We start from the raw sequence: 21,965 nt of genomic DNA on the forward strand, positions 1-21,965 counted from the left end.
AGCTGGCCAGCCATTCTCCTGTCCACACACACAGAAACACACACATACATACACACGTACACACATTTGCACACACCCACACACATACACAACAAGAACACACATTCACAAAAACATACACCTACACAAACACATACAAATATACACGCACACACAGCAAGTACACACACTCACAGAAACAAACACAAAAGCACACACACACGAAAACACATTCCCAATATGGAGAGGGCTCAACAATAGTCGGTTCCCAGGGAGAGAAATAGTTTGTCTTTGGTTTCCACTCCACTCTGTCACCTTACATTAGCTTGGCTACGACACACTACGACACACCACCCTCCTGTCACAACACAGCTCACGACTCCCTCTCTCTCTCTCCTCTTTTTCTCTCCACCCGATCTCTCTTTCCTTTAACTCCCCCTCCTCTACTTCCCCCGAGCACCCGCCCTCCCACTCCTCCCCCTCTTCCTACATTCCCCCAGCCAGACCCTGGTAAATAAACAGGTTCTGGATTGGACTTGGCAGAACCAGTGGAACCTCTAGTGGAACATCTAGACCCCGTCACAGACTTTGATCCCATCTGAACTGTTTCTGTGCTCAGAGAACTAAGCCTCAGATGAACCAAAACTGGCCGCAGACTATAGTCTGCGGAGAGAGCAGAAAACTACTATCTCCATTTATATCAGACTAAATATCAGCTAAATATCAGCTAGGTTACACTGTGTGCTCTGAGTCTGTGGGTCTGCTAACAGATTTCTTTTAGTTGACATTTAGATTGACATATTTAGCCTGCCCTAAAGCTATCATGAAACAAATAAAGCTAAAGTGGTTAGCCTCATCTAATTAGAGAATGAGTGAAGGGATGAGGAAGTGGTCATATCAAATGAGAGAGGGGTTCGAGCAGGGCGCCTGGTCATAACAGAGTTTAAAGTCATAAGGTTCGCATTTCTCCTGACACACAACCTGTGTGTGTGCGTGTTTGGTCACACTCTTACACAATGGATAAATCAAACCTTGTTAAAGATCCTGTAAAGCAAATTCCATGATTTGCTTGTCAGTACATTTTATACGTGTGAAATGAGTTCCTGAAAGCATGTGCAAAGCACGAAAACTTTGTCGCACTGAAATGTGGAGTTAGACCGTAGAACAGTTTGTCTTCCATTTTCAGATCAAGTTTTAATGGGCGGAGCCAAAAAATGACCTATCTACGTCATTTTGACCCATCTACGTCAGATCACTTAATGGCTCCTCCTGCTGTACTGTTATTGTAGCTTACATCAGCTAGCTAGCCAGCTTCAGGATGTCTCCCTCCACCCGCAACTGCATCTTCCCTGGATGCAAGAACTTCAGCTGCGCTACAACGCTATTTAATTTCCCTATTGATGAGGTAAAGAAAAATGGGTGGATTGATTTTGTGAAGAGCCACGCTAATGGAAAGCTTCGGATAAACTCCAACAGCCGCCTCTGCAGTGACCATTTCACGGCGGATAAGTTTAACATGGACCAGAGACAGACGGGGTTCAGGGACACATGGCTGTTCTTGCAGCGCAGAGCCGTACCGAGCATCGCCCTTTCGTCCGTTCCTCCTCCGGTCGCACCTGGACCATCCACCGCCGCCAGCAGTTCATCACTCAGTTCTGTGTGCTTGATATAATCATACTAGATAACTTTTCCAGAGGTATCTCTGCTATGAGTTAGTGCAAACCGCTAACTTGATATTAGGCTACTTGGTGTAGAATGATGGTATTTTGGTGAAATGGTAGCTAATGTGCTAGAAGTAGTTGGAGAGCTCACTGTCTGCTGTCTCTGGTGTCCATTTTTAATCCTGTGTTACAGCTCAGGGGAAAATTTCATTTATATGCATCTGTATGTTTCACTCAAATACATTAAAATTCTATACTGTTTTGTTCGGCTTGACGTAGCGTCCATTATCTGGGTCGTAGGTAGGCAGCGAGGGGCGGAGCTTCAGCTCCTTCAGGCAACACGCCCCCCCAGTCTCAAGCAGAGAAGAGTGCTGATTTTCTCACGATTTCAAAGCCACATTTTTTTCATGCGAATTTGGATGGGTAGTTAATAACACATTCTTCTGTGGTGTGGTGAACTTAAAACTTGTTTTCAATTCCACTTTACAGGATCTTTAACTTACAACCTAATGATCCATAATCTTGCAGTGACTATGAATGAGTGTGCGTGTGCATGTATGTGTGTCTGTCCATGTGTACTGAATGTGGTTGCGTTTGTGCATGTGTACTGTGTGTGTGTGTGTGTGTCCCCAGAGCTGTCTGGTGGTGATGGTCCAGGAGGCCTGTCTTCTCTGATCACAGTTTCACACCTCTCTGCTGCCTGCTCCTAAAGACAGAGGTGTCACAGCACCAGGGTAGCAGGAGCACACACACGCATACACACACACACCCAAACACACTCACACACACATCCACGCACACTCACACACGCTCACACATACACACACCAGCATATTGGGTGTGAGACAAATATGAGATATTTGGAGAGCAACATTTGGAAGATATCACACACAAACACGTGCACACACACATCCACACCACATGTTTTGGTGTCTGCTATGCGAAACAAGCTATCTGGAGTTGTTAAAGTAACATTTGGAAGGTTTGACACATACACACACAAACACACGTACTAACATGCAAGCTAGTGGCAATGCACTATATTGTAACAGTGAGTTAGGGAGAGAATCCAGCCACAGTCACAAAAACCCTCACGATTCTTCTGGTGTTGTTCTGAATCTCCTGATGCATGTGAGCCCTCATCCCAGGCAGAGAGAAAGTTCTCACATGACCTCAGGCTGCTGTCCCCCCTGTGAGGAATGCTGTGTGTGTGTGTGTGTGTTATAACATAATTAGATTACAGGCCTGCAGTGAGCTCTGTGTCTGTGTCATTGTTCCTCCTTGAGCGCCTGGAATTCTTCCTTGTCAGGAACTGGTCAGGACTGCCCTCACACAGGTCTCAAATCTAAAACCAGCTACTTCACTCCAGCTAACTCACACAGCCGCCTCCCTCCAGTTACCTCATACTGCCACTTCAAACCAGCTACCTCACACTAGCTAGCTCACATTGTCACGTCACACCAGCTACCTCACACTGCCACCTCACACCAGCTACCTCACACTGCCACCTCACACCAGCCTTGCCATACCAGCTGCCTCACACGACTACCTCATACTGCCACCTCACACTGCTACCTGAGACAGATACCTCACACCAGCTACCTCACACTGCTACCTCACACCAGCTACCTCACACGGCTATCTGAGACTGCTACCTGACACTGCTACCTCACACATACTGACTAAAACCAGCCCGGCCACACCTCACACAGCCCTGAAGTATGTCAACTAGCCCCTACCTCCACACCAGGAGTCCTTGCTCAGAGTAGTCTCTCGCTCCACACGATATTTGCTTCAGTTATCAGTCTTATCATTCTGGGTCATCAGAGCCTCAAACTAGGTCATGTGTGTCTGGACACACCACACACACTACATACCCTGTGCTACACACACTACACACCCTACATGTACACAATACACCCTACATACAATGCACACACACACACACTACACGACTCATCCTAAACACACACTACTATCACACTTCATACTAAACACATCTGCATATTTTAGCTTCAAACTAGACATTTTGGAGTTGCAGTATAACCTCATAAAAATTTACAAACTTTCAACCAAAAATGCATTTCCAGACAAGAATATATTTGACACCAATTAGTTTAATAACAGCATCTTGTGATTCAAGACTCTCTCAGTGAAGAATTTGCCTTAGGACCTTCGAATGCAATCCAGACTTTATTCACCTCCACCCCTCCCTTCCTCTCTCTCCCACCCCTTCTCTCTCTCCCTCCCCTTCTGTCTCTCCCTTCTGTCTCTCTACCTCCTTCTCTCCCTCTCTCTCCCATTTTCTCTCCTTCCTTCTTTCTCTATCCCTCCCTCTCTCCCTCTTCCTCTGCCTTCTCTCAGGTGATGCAGGTGCCTGCAGGGAGTCATGTGTCTGGGGGAGGGAAGCAGAGGAGATCACCGAAGAGACTGCTTGCTGCAGGATACAGGTAGAAAACACATCTCTACTGGGGCTGCCAAGCTGAGGGTTACGTTCAAACACAAAGCCTGAAGCTCCAAACTACAACCTAATTTCTTTACGCTTCTCATTCACTTCTTGTCGAGGGAGGAGAGAAGATGAATGGAGAAAAGAGGAGAGGACAGGAGAGGAGAGAGGACATGAGGGCAGGCAGACAGACATCCCTCCTCCACTCCTCCCTTCCTCTACCCTCACCTACCTCCCTCTTTCCTTCCCCTTCCTCCTTACTCTTTCCTCCTCCTCCCCACCTTTCTTCCTCTCTCCTCTTCTTTCCTTTCTTCTCCTCTCTTCCCGTCTTCTCTCCTCTCCTTTCCATTCCATTCCTCTCCTCTCAACTTCTCTCCTCTCTTCCCCCTTCACTGTGGAGTGAGCTGCCCGGTCAGGACACATTCCAGGCATTTTCTTCCTGTTTGTTTTCCCCACAGTGCACCAGTCCTCACAATGCAGCAGCCACAGCCTGGGGCAGCCCCAACACCAAGTCCTTTGTCCCTCGCTACACCTCAGGTGCACACACACACACTCTCTCTCTCTCTCTCTCTCTATCTCTCTCTCTCTCTCTCTCTCTCTCTCTCTCTCTCTCTCTCTCACACACACACACACACACACACACATTCACTCTTACACTCATGCATTCACACACACAACTGCGTGTGCACATACACACGTACACACACAGAACAGCTTCAAAAGGTCTTTATACACTCACTCACACAAGCTTAAACACACACATCATGGAGATGGGGAGGTGATAAGATCTCAGCCTGACAACCGAGAGGAAGGCAAATGTGTTTGTTTCCATGCATGCACACACACAACGTGGGATGTGTGTGTGTGTGTGAGGGGAGAGCATTGTTTATAGATAGAATAGTGTTTGTCCTCCTTAAGTATGACAAATGAGACAGTGTCACACACAGTTCATCTCTACCATGCATTAACAAGTCAATATCATCACTCACCTATGAGTGACCTGTTCTTCCCATGCTCCATGCTCATCTCTTCAACTTAACTGGAATCTATAATCCTGGAATAATGGTGGTACAGTCACTGTTAACAGAGCCTGAATCATTGCGATCCTTCTCTCATTAGGCTATTCAGACTGAGAGGTGGTCTGTAAGTGATTATTACACAATCACATGCACAACACAGTCCACCCTGAACCTCTACCAGTCTCACTGTACCTAAACTTCTATGCTGTCTCTAGAGACAGGCAGACAGACAGACAGACAGACAGACAGACAAACAGGCAGGCAGGCAGGCAGGCAGGCAGGCAGGCAGGCAGGCAGGCAGGCAGGCAGGCAGATGGACCGATTGTAGCTTCAACATGGCAAATCCAGTAACAGTCAACCCATGAAAAGAGAACATTATTCTTTTTGACAGAGGTTGCACTTACATAACAAAAGTCTGGGTCTTTCTAAATATAATTCCAGGCCATTACAGAGAGACAGCTAGGCTCTGAAGACAATGCTGTGTCATGTAGTCCACCACTGCCCCGAGACACCTGCGTCTAAACTGGCTCTAGCTCACCCTGTCTGGTCTGACTGGGAGCCCCTCCACTCATCCCTTACCAGAGATAGAGAGAGATGGAGAGAGAGAGAGAGAGAGAGATGGATAGAGTGATGGAGATGGAGAGAGAGAGGGGGAGGGGAGAGAGAAAAATATGGAGTTTGTTGGTGTCTGTGAGTGAAAGAGGGGGACAGAGAGATAGATAACATGAGAGAAAAACGGAGAGAGCTCACAGACCTCTTCACCGCTCAGCACATGGAGTCTGCCCAATCACCACAGCAAGGGGGCAGGTGTGTGTGTGTGTGTGGGGGGGGGGGGGGGGGCACAGTGTGTCCTTGAAGTGGGGCATGTGGCTTGTTTGGTCAGCACAACTCCCAGGCTGGCACTGGTCCACCAGGCCACAGCCAAGACACACACAGCGCCAGGGGCCTGCAGGGCACCACACTCAACTGGGTCACATCCAGCGGGTAGAGCCACCACAGAACTGGATGGAAAGATTCTGAACCGAGGATAAGCCGGTTCTGGTTAGAGATGAGCCCAGTGAAGACATGCAGATCTGTGTTCAGAAACGTTTTGTAACTCTGAGATCTGCCACTCTATGTGTGGCCAGGTTTTACGGTGTGGCCAATGGGAATGTTACAGTCTGGCCAATAGGAAGGCACCGTGGAGTTTCAGTGGAAGTGGGCAGGATGGCAGACCAGCTGGATGTTGGCACTGTGATGGCACAGTTAGTTTGGCAACAAGCCTGGTCTCAGCTGGACCTGGCCGGGGATGAGTTTCCTGGTTATTTGCAGGAGAGGTCATGTGATAGAAAGGGCAAGTGGGCACAGGAGGAGGTTAGCAACAGAGACACCACAGTATGGCGGGGAAGAGGGACTCAGGCTCCAGCACTCTCTCTGGTCCTTATCCACAGAAGAGTCCAAGAGGAACATGCTTTTATCCAATTCAACATACAGAGCAGGGATTTTAACCTTCAACCTCTTGATCTGCGGTCAGATGATCTACCACTGACCTACGGTAGCTATCCCTTATGAGAACGTAACCACAGCTTAAATTATTTTAGTGTTGCAGCCTGTAGCTTTTGAGCTAAAATTACTGAATAACTTGACGGGTTCGGCAAGGTATCTCTGTCACTTCTGAACAAATTGAGAGCAAACTTTATACACTAAGTACTGTGCCAGACAGGTGTCAGACAACGCTAGCTAGCGTGTGAAAAACACATGGTCTTCCATCAGCCTGGAAGAGTGTAGCTGGATGAAATTAAAACAGAGCAGAACCGTCAGTCACAGCCACCGCTGTAGAGGAAGCTCTGAGGCATTAACACTCATAAACCTTTGGAGTGCAAAGAGACACGTGAGGAAGAAGACTCTCTGTCAAGCAGTCGCCGTATTAAGGGACAAAGAGACAAACTATCCTTAAAATCTACTGGTCCCACAAAATAGGACCTGTAATTGGACTACTATCACTGCCTTTCCTTGGATTAAAGAAGAAAGATAGATAGAAAACGGTTCAAAGGAAAGTTTCTTGCAGTTTTGCAGAGTAGGCCTGTGTTCCAGTTCTACAACCAGAAGATAGCATACCAAAGCTTTCATACATTGTTTTTTCTAAGGTTTCCTGGGAATTGTTTCTTGTCTTCTCTGAGGTTCTTCTCTAGGTGGGTTTAGGTGCAGCTCTATGGTCATATGTGAAGCTCTCTGTGACATTGCTTGGAAAAATGTCTGAAACAAATCAAATTTGACTTGATTGTGAGAACACAGAAGAAGTGTATCCATTAAACTTAAGTTAACACACACATCCACATAGACACCTCTTAGTAACTAAGGCTCCAGCAGACTCAAATAAGCAGAGGAAACCAAAACCATCTTTCTAGATATTGCATTCCCACACTGCAGACCATTAAATATTCATGTTCTTTTTCATACAGAGCGAAAGGCAGGATGTTGAAGAGTAAAAACAAACACAGGGAGCCTGGAGAGTGGCGTGAAGTGCTCTGAACGATAACAAGATCCTTCTTGGCCAGGAATGAGGACTCATGCCCGGTTCAGACCAACCCAACAAAGCAGACAGAGAAACGCACACAGTCACACACACACCATCACACACACACAATTACAGTGGGGTATAAGAATATGAAAGCTTCGCTGTGCTCAAAGGCACATCCTTAAAATATTTATGACCCTCCTAGACGATGTACTCTTCACAACTGCAGGCTAGCCCTAGCATCGTCTCAGCATGCACAACACATACACACACACGTCTTGCTACTTTCAAGGCTGAAACGCTCTTATTAATTTATTTAACCCTTTATCTGCCCGCTGTAGCAGATGCTCAACCTGTCAGGAAACTATTGAGATGTCAGCATGCCACAACAGAGGGCATAACTGAAATACAGGGTCAATGTCAGTTGATAGAGTTTATGTTTATTGATAGAAGTGTTAACAGCTTCTATTGGACAGCACCACTGTCCAAAGTTGAACTCTCTAGACATTGCTTGAAGTCTAGATAAAGTTTAACGTTGGAGGAAAATCTCCATCTTAAAAACCTGCATCACGAGAGAACGAAGAAACAGCATGACCCGACCTGAGATTTGGCCTTTTGTGTTTCTCGCACGTTGATAAAACTGTGCATCCCACACATACACACTTCAGACTGATGCTGTGTGGCGTGTTCACCCCACCAGGGAGGTGAGTCAAGGTGAGGGAGCCGCGCGTGGTCTCTCTCTTTGAGTCACCATGGACTGACTGAGTAACCAACCCGTCCACTCTCTGCCAGACCTCCAAAAGATCCCTCCTTAAAGCATGAAACATTGGTCAATGTTTAGCCAGAGTCCTCCACCCCCAAATATGTGCATATGACATCATGATGTTACATGGAGTTCATGCATTCCGTTGTTCTTAGACTCATGCTTCTCTCTCCAGCTTCAGGTCAAGGCAGGCCTACCATGTTCAACACCTCACTCATGTGTTACCTAGGCTACTGGCCAACTGACACTTCAGGGCCTGAGGACGGAGTCACCTTCAACCTTTGACCTCATCAAGTCTTGCGGGTTCCTCACCATGAGGGGCAAAGGCTGCACACGTCATCAGAAGTCAAATGTCAAAGCCCTGCTGAAGGCCATCGTTTCTTTGTTTGGCCTTTTTACAACAAACTTATGTTTAGATCCATGAGCAAACATCTGTCCACCCAACAGGCAGTGGAACATTGAAGAGTGCGATGCTAGTGACAGCTGCGAATAACAGAGGCTCAAGAATGAGACCAACTTCAGCATTCTTACCAGGTTCCTGAAGACAAAGTTAGGTGACCTGCCTAAAAAGAACAGGGTTTAACAAGAGAGAAGAAAAACACAAAGACATTCAGAGAGAGAGAGAGAAAGAGAGAGAGATAGATAGAGAAAGAAAGAGTCTGAATCACCCAGCAGATGAGTCCACCTCTCCTCTCAGCTGCAGATAATGCAGTCCATCCGTCTTCCCGCCCTCCTCCCATCTCCTGACCGCTGGTCTACATCCAGGCCCAAGCAGAGCACAACACTGACCTCCACTTTCAGGGCTGTAACTGTCACCCACAGACAGATACCTTTGTATTAGCAAACACTGTCTAGCAGTGCATGATAATTGTAAGACTCCGCTGGTACTTGGTGACGGAGCAAGGTGGAATTACGCAAGTGTTGAGTCACATAACCCTCACACAGCCAGGAAACAGTCCTCACACAACCCCCACACAGCCAGGAAGCAGCCCTCACACAACCATCATACATCCAGGAAACAGCTGGCTACAGCTGCTCGGGCTGGTCCGCTACTAAATGACTGCAAATTAGCTGAATACAATTTACAGAAGGGCAAAGCAGCCAGTTTAGCTGAGTGTATCCTATCACAGCATTGGTGCTCAAAAACAAACAGAAAACATTGCTAATATAAATATGAAACCTTGCAGAGGCTCACTGCTGCAGCTACAAGGACACACTGTTTAGGGTATTTGACACATCAGTGGACATTCACTGTGGCCAGATCTGTGGTCCCACACATCAATATAATGCATGTAGCTCGCTGTATATATTTACATCGACATGATATTCCTGTTAGTCAACACTTAAGCTGTAGGACTCTAACCTACAACACAATATGTGCACTGCACAGCACTGCAGGATGGAACTTTGTTTCCTTGAACTGAGCAGGATTGTAACCTTAACACAGTGGGTCACACTGTGTCTCTCTGCGTGTAATGTGTGTGTGTTTATGTAAGGATATGCACATCCCTTTTATGTGCTCAAAATTGTTGTATTTACATCAGCTCATCTACTAACATGGAGACAAGGATCATGGAACTTCACTACCTTGAAATGGACAAAAGCATGTAAATAGAGCGCTCATTAACCCTAATCCAACGTTAGGTTGGATCGATTCATACCTCCTCTGTATAATAACACAATCAATAGCGTTTGGTAAAACTCTTTAACATTTCCCCTCGCTGAATAGAGACCAGTTTCATGCAATCTTTACAGTGTCACTACAAATAGAGCATGTGGCTCCAAGACCTTGGGAAACAGAGAAGGTTTGCAGCATTGGGAGTCAACGAGACAGGACAGAGAGCAGGCCAGACACAGGCACTCCTATCTGGACTCAAAGAAGACAGGATGTGACATGTAGAGGACAGGAAGTGGAAACTGGACTGCTATAGATTGGTAGTCCAACAAAACCCCTGGAAAGACTCTTCTTGGTGAGGGCAGTGAATGTGCTTATCACTTCTACTACACACGCCCTCCGGACCTAATGCTGCACTGTCTCCAAACGAGGTGACCAGTGACAGGTGGTCAGAGAAATACAAGTGGAATATGGACAAATACATTTTGTTACTTGGTTGTGCTCACTGAGCTATCCACAAAACAATTACTACAGTAGACTGTTATTTTAAAAAGTACAGTAATTGCTGTCATACTACACAATGCTGTAGTAGGCTATGCTACACTTTAATATAATTTACTAATTACACTATACTATACTTTACTATAATATACTATGCTAGGCTATACTTTATAATACTAAGCTGCCTTACTTCACTATTCTGTACTACACAATACAGCCTAAGGAGAGTCACTGTAGCCAACCCCCTTTAACCTGACAGGAATAGGGTCGTCTCTGCTGCATTGTCTCCAAGTCCCCAATCTAATCACACACAAATAGGGCATTACCATAACTCTTTCTGGCCTTACACAAATGCTCACTTTATTATCAAGCATAAACCAGCCTTGCTTCAACCTCAATGCAGAGCAGCAAAACTTCAATTTCATAAAAGCACAGATAGCATCAATGTCAGGTTAGACCTGCACAGAGATCCAGGATATAGGCCCTATAGTAACTGTAGGGCCTTTGAATTAGATAAAATGGGATTCAAAAATAGCAAGCTATACCACCTAAGGAAAATAACAGTCAAACGAGAGTTGTGTAGAAATATCAATAGGGCAGCGGTCTTTTCATGTGAGAAAAGAAAAAGCATAAGGACACTGTGTTGTATCTACCAGCAGGCATTTATATTTATACTGAGCTGAAACTCCAGGCTGAAGCATCTTTGCCCCCAATAGAGGATGGACCCAGATTTATTTACTCTGGTGTGTGTGTCCCAAAAACATGTCAGCTGTTTTTCTTCCTTAGTGACCTACATGAAAGGTTTTCCAACTTCAAAAAATCTCAGTTTTACAAATGGCAAGTGGAAGCTCCTGAAGATACTGTCAAAACCGAGGATACATCCTGTACGTCACCGAAATAGGATCAAGTGACTTCTCTCCATCATGCTGAATGAAACATTCTGAATGTCACTCGAAAGCAAAGATGTAGAATTAAAAAGTGCCATAATTCTAAACCTGTTTTAATAAGACCTGTGTAATATGATCTTTATGAGCTAGGCCCCTTCACTTCCCCCAGTTCAATCCAGGACTAAAAAGCTATAGGTTTGCGTTTTAAAATTGGTCTCTCTTTTCACCATCATGGGATTAAGCAACAGACACTTAAATGACTGAGTAGAACAACCACATAGGGTACTCTAAACAGGTTCCCGAATTCTCAAACATTATATAAAGCCGCGTGTCTATTGAATTTGGCAGTATCCTATATAGCCTAGTTCGTTTTTAATTTTGAATAACTCTTTGATGTGGGATAACAATAATTGAGAGCTATTTGAACTGTACTAATATCAGCTACAGTCAGTGTGTTTGTGCATTCATGCAGCAGAAAGACAAACGTGTACTTCTTTTCCCATGTGTCTTGTTGGAAGTTTACATAGTTTTTACATTGCAAATGTGAAAAACGTGCAGTTTGTTTGTGGTGCTTAGACAACGGGTGTGTCGGAGTTCTCCCATAAACAAAGCCCACAGCAAATCTCCAAATCTCCATTTTTTTAAATGTATGTAATAGCCTAAGCCTAGTTTGACATATTGGCGAAATAACTTGTTAACTAGAATTGCTAAGCTACAATAGTGAACCATAAAAAAACAACAGCTATTCAAAACAGTTGCGTAAGTTCGCTGTACGGCTCAACTGCTCTGAACATACATAGATATAGCAGCTTTTAACACCATGGTATGCATTATGCGTTTGCAATTACATGGAGAAGGCACTTAGGGCGGTGGTTCTGACTTTAGCTGCACACAAGGACACATCATTGGGTACCAAAAAATAAAGACTCTTCGCCCGAAGCCATGGTTAGATCAACCTTGTGTTGTCGTGTCAAGTTGTCTTGTCAGGTTAAGGTTACCTTCGGAGAGTTCCAGCTCGAGCTCGGCCAGCTTCTCGCGAACCTCCGCCGGGAGTGTCATTGCAATCGCCGGTGTCGGCTCCAACATCATCATCAGCAATCCGGTAGAATTTCTCTCTGCCATAATGATCTACTCCAAATTCAAAACGGTTGCGTCAAGATCCTACTGCGGACCAAATATTGAACCTTTCCGCTCTTTTGGCCCGCGAGTGCCCGTATAGAGATGGGTGGTGCTGCTCGCTTGCTGGCTCGCTCGCTAGTACGACGGGATACAGATGTGTGAGAAAGCCCTTGGTTCGTTCTCCGTCTGTCATGACATTAAGAGCTAGACAATGCTAGCTGGCATGCCTAGCCACATCTGCAAGCAGTATGACAGACTACAGTGCTTCACTGATTCGAATGCCTCCGTTTACTACTCACGTCCGTTTCTGTCACGAGCCCCTTGGATTTAGAACTCATTCAACTCTTGACTCCTTAGCGCAGCCGCCATTGCATCTTAGCAACAGCAGCCCTGAAATGAAGCGCGTTCGCGGTGTCGGGCGCGTGATGGGAAGCACGCTCAGATAGTTCACCTAGATGGGTAATTTAGCACTCATATTGTTGAGCACCCCTGCCATCTAACGCTCACACTGTTGAATTGAAAGATTCCATTGCTCACAATAACCCAAACAGATCATGTTTGTTTTTGATCAAATCATGTGAAAGCAATTAAAAGAAAAAAAGCTACTACAAAACTTTAAGTGGTGTTTTTCTATTGTTTGTATATGTATTCATGAAAAGCAAAGAATGAGAAAACAAAGTTGAGAGAACTTGTGGATAGTTTTATAAAATAAAACGTGTTAGTCTTGATAGCATTCATCTCTATTAATTGATGTAGGTGACAATAAGGTAAGTAGCCTATGTATAAAAGTAAATCAAACAAATGTGAACGTACTAAGGATAAAATAAATAAGAAAGTGGATGGATGCTTCTGTGTTTTAAATCATTGTGTGCGTTTACTGTAGCTGCATAGTTGTGTACTGAAAAGTAACTGTGACACCAATATAACTTAACAATATAACATCTCACAATATAGCAAAGATATTAGTATGTTAATAAAAATATACATACTTTATAGTGTTAATGGCTCATATGTATATCTATAAATAATACTAATGCTTCCCTGACTGTAGAGAATTGAGGCAAGAGGTATAGATAGGTGGGAGCAATACAACTACTAATGAAACAAAGTAATTGGAATAATTTCTACCTTGATAAAACATGTCAAAATTACTCTAGACTTCTAAAAGTGCAGTAATAAGTCATTCATAAAGCTGTTTAAGTGACGATGTGGCCAACGCTGGGTGTTGACATCAATGATTCCAGCAGGGGGCACTATTCACTATATTATATTTCAGCAGGTATAATGGATAGTGGTACTGAATAAAACATTTTACATAGCTGACTATTGTAAATACAAGTTTTTTCTCAGAGTGTGTCTCAAGTTGATGTGGTACATTGCACCAGGACTTTTTCTGTTGTGGTCGAATATCATTCCGTTGATCTCCGTGTGAACATCCACAAGGTGTGTCCTCCTGCGGAAACACAGTAAAAAAAACAGTACATTACAATCCAATACAATCAAATACAATACATTACAATACAGTTTTGTCATCTGTGTAGTGCTTCATCCTTATAGAGTGTGTTAATGTTGGTGCTCTTAAATTTACTGTAAAGCACTTTGGTTAACAAAGTTATTGCTGTATAAATGAATGGGATTAATGATTAATAAATTGATTCACTGACTGAACAGAAGAATGTGGAAGAATGTGTTGTTTCTGTTGGACTGGTACCTCCTCTGTGCTGTCACCAGGCTCTGGCTCAGGGCCTGCAGGTACACAGAATGGTGGGCCGTCTCCTCCAGCTGCCTCTCTTCTGTCCAGCAGTTGCCCCAGAAGACATCAGCCCCCGCGGGCACAGTCTCGACACCGAGCGTGAGGGACGACAGCCCGTCTGTCTCCAGGTCCTCGTCTCTGTGAACGGCCCTGGAGAGACGCTGGGTCTTGGGGACCCGGTAGCTCTGGATGAAGAAGAGTTTGGGCTTCCCGGTCAGTCTGGGGCAGGTGTCTGAGGTGAAGAGGTTCCGAACTGAGTCCAAGCGGACACCAACGCTGTGGGAGTCGGTCGCCAGGAGGTCGGTGGCCGTACCCCGGCTGATGATGCAGACAACCAGCGCGTCTGCTTCCTGGATCTCCCTCTGTTTGGACACACCCCTAAGCACTGACAGCATTTCCTCAACGCTCAGCCACTTATGCAGGATCACCTTGAAATGGAGCTGGATAAATGTTTCTTCCAACATGCCTGGAGTGGAGTGGAGAAGAAAAAGGACCAAACCATTTTTTATAAAGTTCTTTTTCAGGTAAATAAATGAAATACATGTAAAAACAATACTTGTGGAGGTACAGCATGTGACCACTAACCTCCATCACTGCCAACACAGTCTATGATGACACATACACCTGGGCCATCTGTTCGTAGTCTGTAATCCTCCACTGGGCTCTGCACAACAAGCAAACAGCCTCATATAACACCACTCTGGACAAAGGGGAAATTACAAACTGTAAGGAAACTGCGCATGAAGCACAATCTTGTGTGTATTACAGGATCTAGTCACCTGACAGTATGACCTTCTGGTTTCAGGCTCTGCCACGTAAACCTTATGTGGAACTGAAATCCAAAATCAAATGTTTTTTTACTGAAAGCAAAAGTTAATGTATGAGTAGGTGTAAATTAACTTACCACTTTGATGTAAGGAATGTCTCTGTTTTAATGAAAATGCAGCAATGGCCTACAGGGAATGGCAAAGCACCGAGGAGCAGAAAAAACTATTATATGACATACCAACATATGAAAAAAGACTAGTTCTGTTACTCTTGAGAGGGGGATTTCAGAGATTTCTTACGCTATGGGAATATTCCAATTGGTGAAGAGAAAAGAGGGAAAGTGAAAGTTACTCACAGCAGTCCTATCTGTCCTCGGTTCAACCCTTTGATGTAGGCAAACTGATGGCGGATGTGATGTTCCGACTATGAAAAGTGACCAAAGGGAGATTTTCTATATAGTTGATTTTTCATTTACACTTCTTTGCTTAGGTGACAACAAGAAAAACAACTTGACGCCTTAGTTGGTAGCTGGCAACAAGATTAACTTTGCAGACCGAATTCATATTCAGTCATCAGGAACACTTTTATCCAAAGCCACCATCCAAACAGATACTATAGTTTAGGGCATTTCTATATCTTCACAGTTTACCAAAAGAGTAAGGAGCACAACAAAGTATCCAGAGAATTTGCACTCTCACCTGAACTTTGGTACTGATTGACTTTCTTGGCCAGATCAACTCTGCCAACATTTCTTAGACATTGCTCAATCATGTCCACACTGTCTGATGACACTTTGTCCAACTTTTCTAATTCCACAACAACATCAAGGAAGTTCTGTAACATAAGAGTCATAAAATAATCACTGATTAACTAAGAAGAATTACATTGAGAGATTGAGAGCAGAGTATTTCCCCAAGCGCCATTCATAAACATCCCCCACCTTCAGAGTGAAACAATCAGTCATGACAAAAGCATACTGAGCATGCCAGGAATGAGAGTAAATAAAGTATTCTGCCATGTCTCATGTAATGCAAAGTATTTTTTTCTAGAGCTCTTGGAATGCTAAGCTTCTACTTTTTACCTTAATTTTATCCCTCCTGTCTCTAGGTAGTGTGTGACTGAGCAGGAATAGTACAGCCTGCAAGTCTTCTGACCCCATGTCCTCACTCAAATCATCCATCAAATATCTGGGATACAGGGAGAGAGAGACAGAGAAAGAGAGAGAAAAAAAGTTTAAAATAGAAAGAGAATGACTCCTAAAGAGAACCATGACAAATATTGTGCCCTGTATCTGCTTGAGGTTACAAGTAAAGATCTCTAACCTGTACTCTGACACACCTTTGTGGTGGCCTAGAATTCTCTCCACGTCCTGCTTATTGACCAGGAACACCTTCCTTAGCAGGTCAAAACGCCCCAGTCTGAACATGAGCTCCACCAGATACAGATGATTCACATCACCCTGGCTCAATCGGGCCCTCAACATTTCTCTCACATCCGGCCCGCTGCTGACGGAACCCGGGCTTCCACACAGGTACTCCAGCCTCCTGCATTCGCTGGAACTGAGCTCCTCCGCTATGCGGTTGATGGTCTGAAGTAGCTGTCCTTCCCCCATAGAGATTATATCGTACACCACTGAAAGAGGAGACCACACTTTTTTACCGAATGTTAACAGAGAGTTTTGAATAGCAGGCCCAATTTTATTGGAATTTATAATTAGTAAAAAATAGGTCCCTTTAGTGTAGCTACAGCCTATGTGGTCGTTGAAATGATTACCAATTGTAGCCATTTAATTTAATCAAATCAAAATAGCCTACTTATTCAGTTATTAATGTTGAATAGACTGTTTCGGCCGTTATGGTGGTGTGCTCCATGGTAAAACTATACCACTAGGCTACTTTTTGGACTTCGAAGAGTTGAGCACAGAAATAATTAGGCTAGGTTACACATTAGACTGAGGCATGTGTAATATGACTAAATCAACCAACCTTCAACTGAAGAATAATTATATTATAGCTTGAGCAACAGATGGTTTCTAACAACACCGATCTTGACAAAGGCTACGACTTGGCAACGGTAAGCATTTTACGCACAAACGTGACCTACTATCATCGAAAAAATAGGCTAAAAATGTTGCCTTAATACAAATGTATTAGCCTACCTTGTAAGTCAGAGTCCAGATGAATAGATATAAGCCGATTAATTAAATATCCAGTACGTGACGCATTTCCCCAAACTAGAGGAAATACGGAAAAGAAACCTAAAAAATCTCCGATGGGGAAACACCTTTGCGAAAAAGAAGAAAAAAAACTGCCACAATCAACGGTTTAGCCTAAAAACTCATGCTTGTATCGGAAAATATATATAGCAACGTGAATAAATTAGAAGCACGACCTCTCCATGTTGCAGAAAGGTCATATTAGTTTCAAACCAAATGAAAGTAAAATGATCGCCATAGCACATAGGCTTAAGGATCCTTGTCGAGCAGGATGACTGAAACCTAACCAGCAGAATATCCAGGCAGGAATACCCCTTGATAGCGTTAGATTTTATTGAAAAATGTTTTAACGAAATTGGCATTAACCCTATTTATTTTGTGCATTATCTAGATATAGAGCTTTTTATGGCTACAAACCAATATTCAGCTGCTTTTAAAGGGGCTGGCTAGCGAACAGAATTACAATATAAAGTAGCCAATAGTTTCAGTATAGATCAGTGAATTTTGTTAGGCTACAATTGTGTTTTCTGATGTCAAAACTGACAGCCCATTGCAAATGTACATCACGGGCATGGCAATATCTATCTATAAATCCAGAAATCTGTGTTCCACCAACATCATCACAGGCACTGTGCCCTATCTTTAATTCCAGGAATCTGTGTGTGCCACCAATTTTATCACGGGCACGATGCACTATCTATAATTCAAGGAATCTGTATTTGTGCGTTTCACTGACATCTTAATCACCGACTGCATCACGGGCACTGTGCACTAGTGTAGACAATTAGCCAACAGTCATATGCCTACAATATGCTCCTCCCTGCATACTTTTTTCTTATCATGTCCACCTCATCTTGTTTTAGCCGCTCAGCTTTCAGTCCTACTGTGCAATGGCACTTTTAGATCCAATTCCACCGCAGAGAAGCGAGATCAGCAATGTTCTCTGATGATGGGTGTTTCAAATCTTAACGTTAAAATAAGTCATCTGATTCCATTCAGTTTAAAGATTTGCGTGTTTGTGACTGACTCGTATGGAAAGCCCGATCTTAAACTAAATTGTATTCCAGTTAAGCGCACTATTTGCATTCCCAAATCTACATTATATTTAGTCTTTAAATGTGACTGAATAGGCTGATATTTAAGGTTGAATTGTGGCCATTTGCATTTTCTAGAAGCGTCGTGACTCACACTCGTGACTCGCTGAAGATTCATTTGGACGCTGAGAATGATTCTCAAGATTCAACCAGAATGATATGTGAATCGCACATCACTCGCCTGATCAGTCGGAGGATACCCTTTCGATTAGAGTAAGCACAACACTCATGTAGACAACTAAAATAATCGCGCTGATTGGATTTACATTTTACTGACCGACCGATGTTAATGTATGACATAGTAACAGTCAATATTCCTGCTGCTGTACCGGGTAAGTAGCTACTCACCAGTCGCCATCTAATAAGGCTATGCAACTCGTCGCAGTCCTCGCGACGTGGAACAAGAATCCACACACATCAATGCTAGCTAGTTTAGCACAGGGTAACCTGACCATGGCTAGCTTATCTTCCCTATGCTAGTATTGACTCCTAAACTGAAGGTTAACTATAGCTTGCTTTGTGTTTTAGTGGATCGCCGCTTATGGGCCGGTGATGCTCTTGATATTGAATGGCAAAGAAAAACCGCTACTGCGGTCTTTCTTTTTGGTCCTCAACCAGATGCAACGTTACGTGAGCAGCAGTACTAGCTAGCTAACCAAAATGATTTTGCTTCGGTCCTAAGCAGGTTAGTACAAGCCTTTCTGTGTAACGTGTCAGTTCTTGCTTGGAGCTTTGGGACTGTTGCGACTCAAGTAGTCTGCTAGCAAGACGTTTAGCTTGCAAGCTAAATGTCACAGCTAGTCTGCCACATCAAGCATACATATACTTGATATTTAGTGATGATGATTAGATCTAAATCCATTTAAGAACAAAAGTATAATATGGGATTGGGATATAACCAGATTGTTATTCGAGTTTGTTTGGGTGAGCTGAATGGCATTTGTTTTTAGGCCTAGTGAATTAATAAGGTAACCAACATTGTTGGTCAGTAATAAGACAACAAAACCGTGCGTAATGTGTGGTAAGCTACAATGATAGCACTCGTGTCGAGGTAGTACAGGCGCTAACTTAGTAGTAGCACAGCTCAGTGTCGTGTCCCATTCGTCGTCAGTCACCAAATGCCTCACAATATGGGCAACGATGTGGAACTAAGGAGCGAGATAATTCACCGCCATCGGTTAAACATTTCTCCTTCTCCACCTCCTCTAACTAATCCACCATGTGTTTAGGGAGTGATCTCGACCAGCAGGAGTGTCTTCCGGGCACATGCCCGGTTAATTTTGTTTCTTTAGAGTTCAACTAGTTATTTGAAATGGCTGGTGATATTGGTTCCGTGCTACGGAACGAAATAGAAACGAGGCTAGAGCAGCGTTTGAGACTGGCACCGACTGGTTAGCCATTATTACCCTTGATGTATAACAAAATACGTACTCGGGAATGAGGGCACTCTTTCACTGTGGTCAATTGACTTCGTTTGTTTCATTCTCATGTTTAAGGAGGTAAATATTGTTATTCAGACATTACAATTACTCATAGCAATCGAACCTGTCCCGAATGTGTTTACATATTCTTAGGATCGTATGTTGATAAGACAATTGACTGTGTTATGTGTTCAGAAAAGGCTATTGACCAACAATATTTTAAATTTATTTTATAGAAGTGACCCTAAGCATCACAATTGGATTGACAGAGTGAAAAGTCTGCAATATATAACACTGCCATAATACGTTGTCACACATTTACTCTAGGAACCTCTGCTTATTGGCTATAACAGTAATGGCTAAAGCTCCCTCTTGGCAGTCCTAAACCAACATGGGCTCTGAAGGTCCTCATCTCCTCTCCTACCCCCCCCCCCCCCCCCCCCCCCCCACTCACACACACACACAGAGGGACACAGACACACACCCAAGGTTACACTGATGCACACATGCACTCCCTGACATACATACACAGGGACACACATGCCTGCCTGGGGGATCAAAGCTGTAATTAGCCCATCATGGATTAGCAATGAGGGACTATCCACAGTGCCCAGTGAAACACAAGCAGAGATGTCTCTCTCTGCCCAACTCCTCTATACCCAAACAAAGTGCAGGGCCCTGCAACCCTCCAGGCCGTTAAATAAGGTATATTTAGGTGTGTTGTATATACACAATTTTAACGTTTAGATAAAATGTGTGATGTTATTATTTTTGTGACATCATGCAGTTCCTGCACTGTGAACCAGTAGTGGTAGTATTCGGTGAGTTAAATGCACAGAAGGGGAGACAGCGAAGCGGACTTCGTCCACAGACTGCCATCCTCCGTATTCAGCTTGCACCAGCTGGGCATGTGTGTCGCGTGCTGAGAGAACACTGGTGCTGCTGACTCACTGGGCCAGGCATGACGCCTGTCTGTCAGCTTCTTCTCTGCTGTGTACAGCATCACTCCCCTGCGTGGCCAGGCTCACCTCCCACAGGATCCAATAAAGGATTCATATGTTCACACAGGGCAGCTTTGAAGATCTAGACCTATGGTACATGTTGCTTTTAATCAAGCTTCTGTCTTATCCGTCTTCAGTGTTTGAAAATGTTCTTTATGGCAGCAACACCCTGAATGGCTGTGGATGTGGCCATTAAATCAATCTCACATTCTTTTAAATGGACTTTGAGACCCTCACTGGAGGGTGGCCGTGGTTGTGCTAGGCTCCTACGGTAATCATGTGGCCAAAGTCAATAATGCATTTTGTCTTAGTGCTGCAGTCAGTTAACCTTTAATTCAACTCTCCTCCCATCCTCTGGGTTTGGTTCTCTGGGGTCAACTGGGAAGTGGACTGGCCGTTTGTTAGACTATATGAACACACCTCCACTAAGACATCTGCAGACCCTCACCTCTGTTCATCCACCTCAGACGTCTGAGGGGCAGAGGACTCATGGAGGTTAATACTTTTCATACTCTTTTATTAGTTTCTATCTTCTCCCCTCTTTTATTGGTTTTTCTCTTGCTTAAGGGTATAATAAATTGTATGTCTCTTTTATTGCTTTTGCGTTGGGCTTCAATGTATTATGGAGTCATACATCTCTCAGTATAAATAATGTATATATCCTACTATGTATTTAGCTTGTCTCTGTATGTGGGGGTTACCCTTGTGTCATAGACCTCCCAGGATAAATAATAGATCAATTGTATTGGGTGTAAGATGGGTCCAGGCTCTTGGACTGGCGTTGTGAGTCCCTGGGGTGTTGACACCGGAGGGGGACATCTCTGTGTGAGGTGGTCATCCATGAATTAGCTTCCCTAACTCATCTACACCAGCTGGTCCCTTGACACCTACACCTAATGTTAGAGTACAGCGTCCCAAGGGATCACGTGTTTAGAAACACCCTTCTGCGATGCCGAGTCCCAAGAGAGGGATAGAAAACGACCTTGGAGGATAATGGACTCCAGTGGGCATAGCCGGGTTGATTTGAGAGAGATTCAGACAAGTCCGTCCAAAGGGGCTGTCCAAACTGTGTCTGTGCTAATCTGGGTAATCTCATGCCACACAGCAATTTCCTGACCCAAGAAAGCAGACTCTGAATTGACCTTGTTCTCAAGCCATGTTTTCTGGGTACTACTTCTTGCTGTGATTGAACAAAGTGAAGTTCAGCTCTACAGTTGTTCGGTTGT

At 44.1% G+C, this 21,965-nt stretch overlaps 3 protein-coding genes across 4 annotated transcripts in view; 1 reads left to right on the forward strand and 2 right to left on the reverse strand.

The window, feature by feature from the left end:
* Window positions 1-12,824, reverse strand: part of dip2a (disco-interacting protein 2 homolog A) — a 72,762-nt gene extending 59,938 nt beyond the window's left edge. For both annotated transcript variants that reach the window (XR_010879318.1, XM_067259768.1), the window contains exon 1: window positions 12,367-12,824. Coding sequence is in view for 1 of the 2 variants with exons in the window: in XM_067259768.1 (XP_067115869.1) it covers window positions 12,367-12,490 (124 nt within the window). In the remaining variant the exon portion in view is untranslated. The remainder of the gene's footprint in view (window positions 1-12,366) is intronic.
* Window positions 12,825-13,186: 362 nt separating this feature from the next.
* On the reverse strand, window positions 13,187-17,422 carry LOC136963423 (CASP8 and FADD-like apoptosis regulator). Its single transcript, XM_067257553.1, has 10 exons — window positions 17,167-17,422; window positions 16,331-16,640; window positions 16,090-16,195; window positions 15,707-15,842; window positions 15,364-15,431; window positions 15,145-15,193; window positions 15,020-15,072; window positions 14,826-14,904; window positions 14,199-14,706; window positions 13,187-13,940 (listed from the first exon to the last, which is right to left on the reverse strand). The coding sequence occupies exons 2-10, from the start codon at window positions 16,618-16,620 to the stop codon at window positions 13,811-13,813; spliced, it is 1,419 nt and encodes a 472-aa protein (XP_067113654.1). The 5' UTR covers window positions 16,621-16,640; window positions 17,167-17,422; the 3' UTR covers window positions 13,187-13,810.
* Window positions 17,423-18,512: 1,090 nt separating this feature from the next.
* LOC136965363 (hyccin 2-like) overlaps window positions 18,513-21,965 on the forward strand; it is a 37,539-nt gene continuing 34,086 nt past the window's right edge. The window contains exon 1 of the mRNA XM_067259495.1: window positions 18,513-18,649. The gene's annotated coding sequence lies outside the window, so the exon portion shown is untranslated. The remainder of the gene's footprint in view (window positions 18,650-21,965) is intronic.

The sequence above is a fragment of the Osmerus mordax genome, chromosome 2 (genome assembly GCF_038355195.1).
Source record: "Osmerus mordax isolate fOsmMor3 chromosome 2, fOsmMor3.pri, whole genome shotgun sequence".
In the NCBI taxonomy this organism is placed as follows: domain Eukaryota; kingdom Metazoa; phylum Chordata; class Actinopteri; order Osmeriformes; family Osmeridae; genus Osmerus; species Osmerus mordax.

What these genes read in the sequence shown, in the direction of transcription:
- LOC136963423 (XM_067257553.1), bottom strand. Translation starts at nt 16,620, where the DNA reads ATGGGGGAAGGACAGCTACTTCAGACCATCAACCGCATAGCGGAGGAG. An exon ending in ACAGGAGGGATAAAATTAAG is followed by an intron (nt 15,843 to 16,089) that starts GTAAAAAGTAGA and finishes CTTATGTTACAG; the next exon opens with AACTTCCTTGATGTTGTTGT. An exon ending in CTGTGTTGGCAGTGATGGAG is followed by an intron (nt 14,707 to 14,825) that starts GTTAGTGGTCAC and finishes ACTCCACTCCAG; the next exon opens with GCATGTTGGAAGAAACATTT.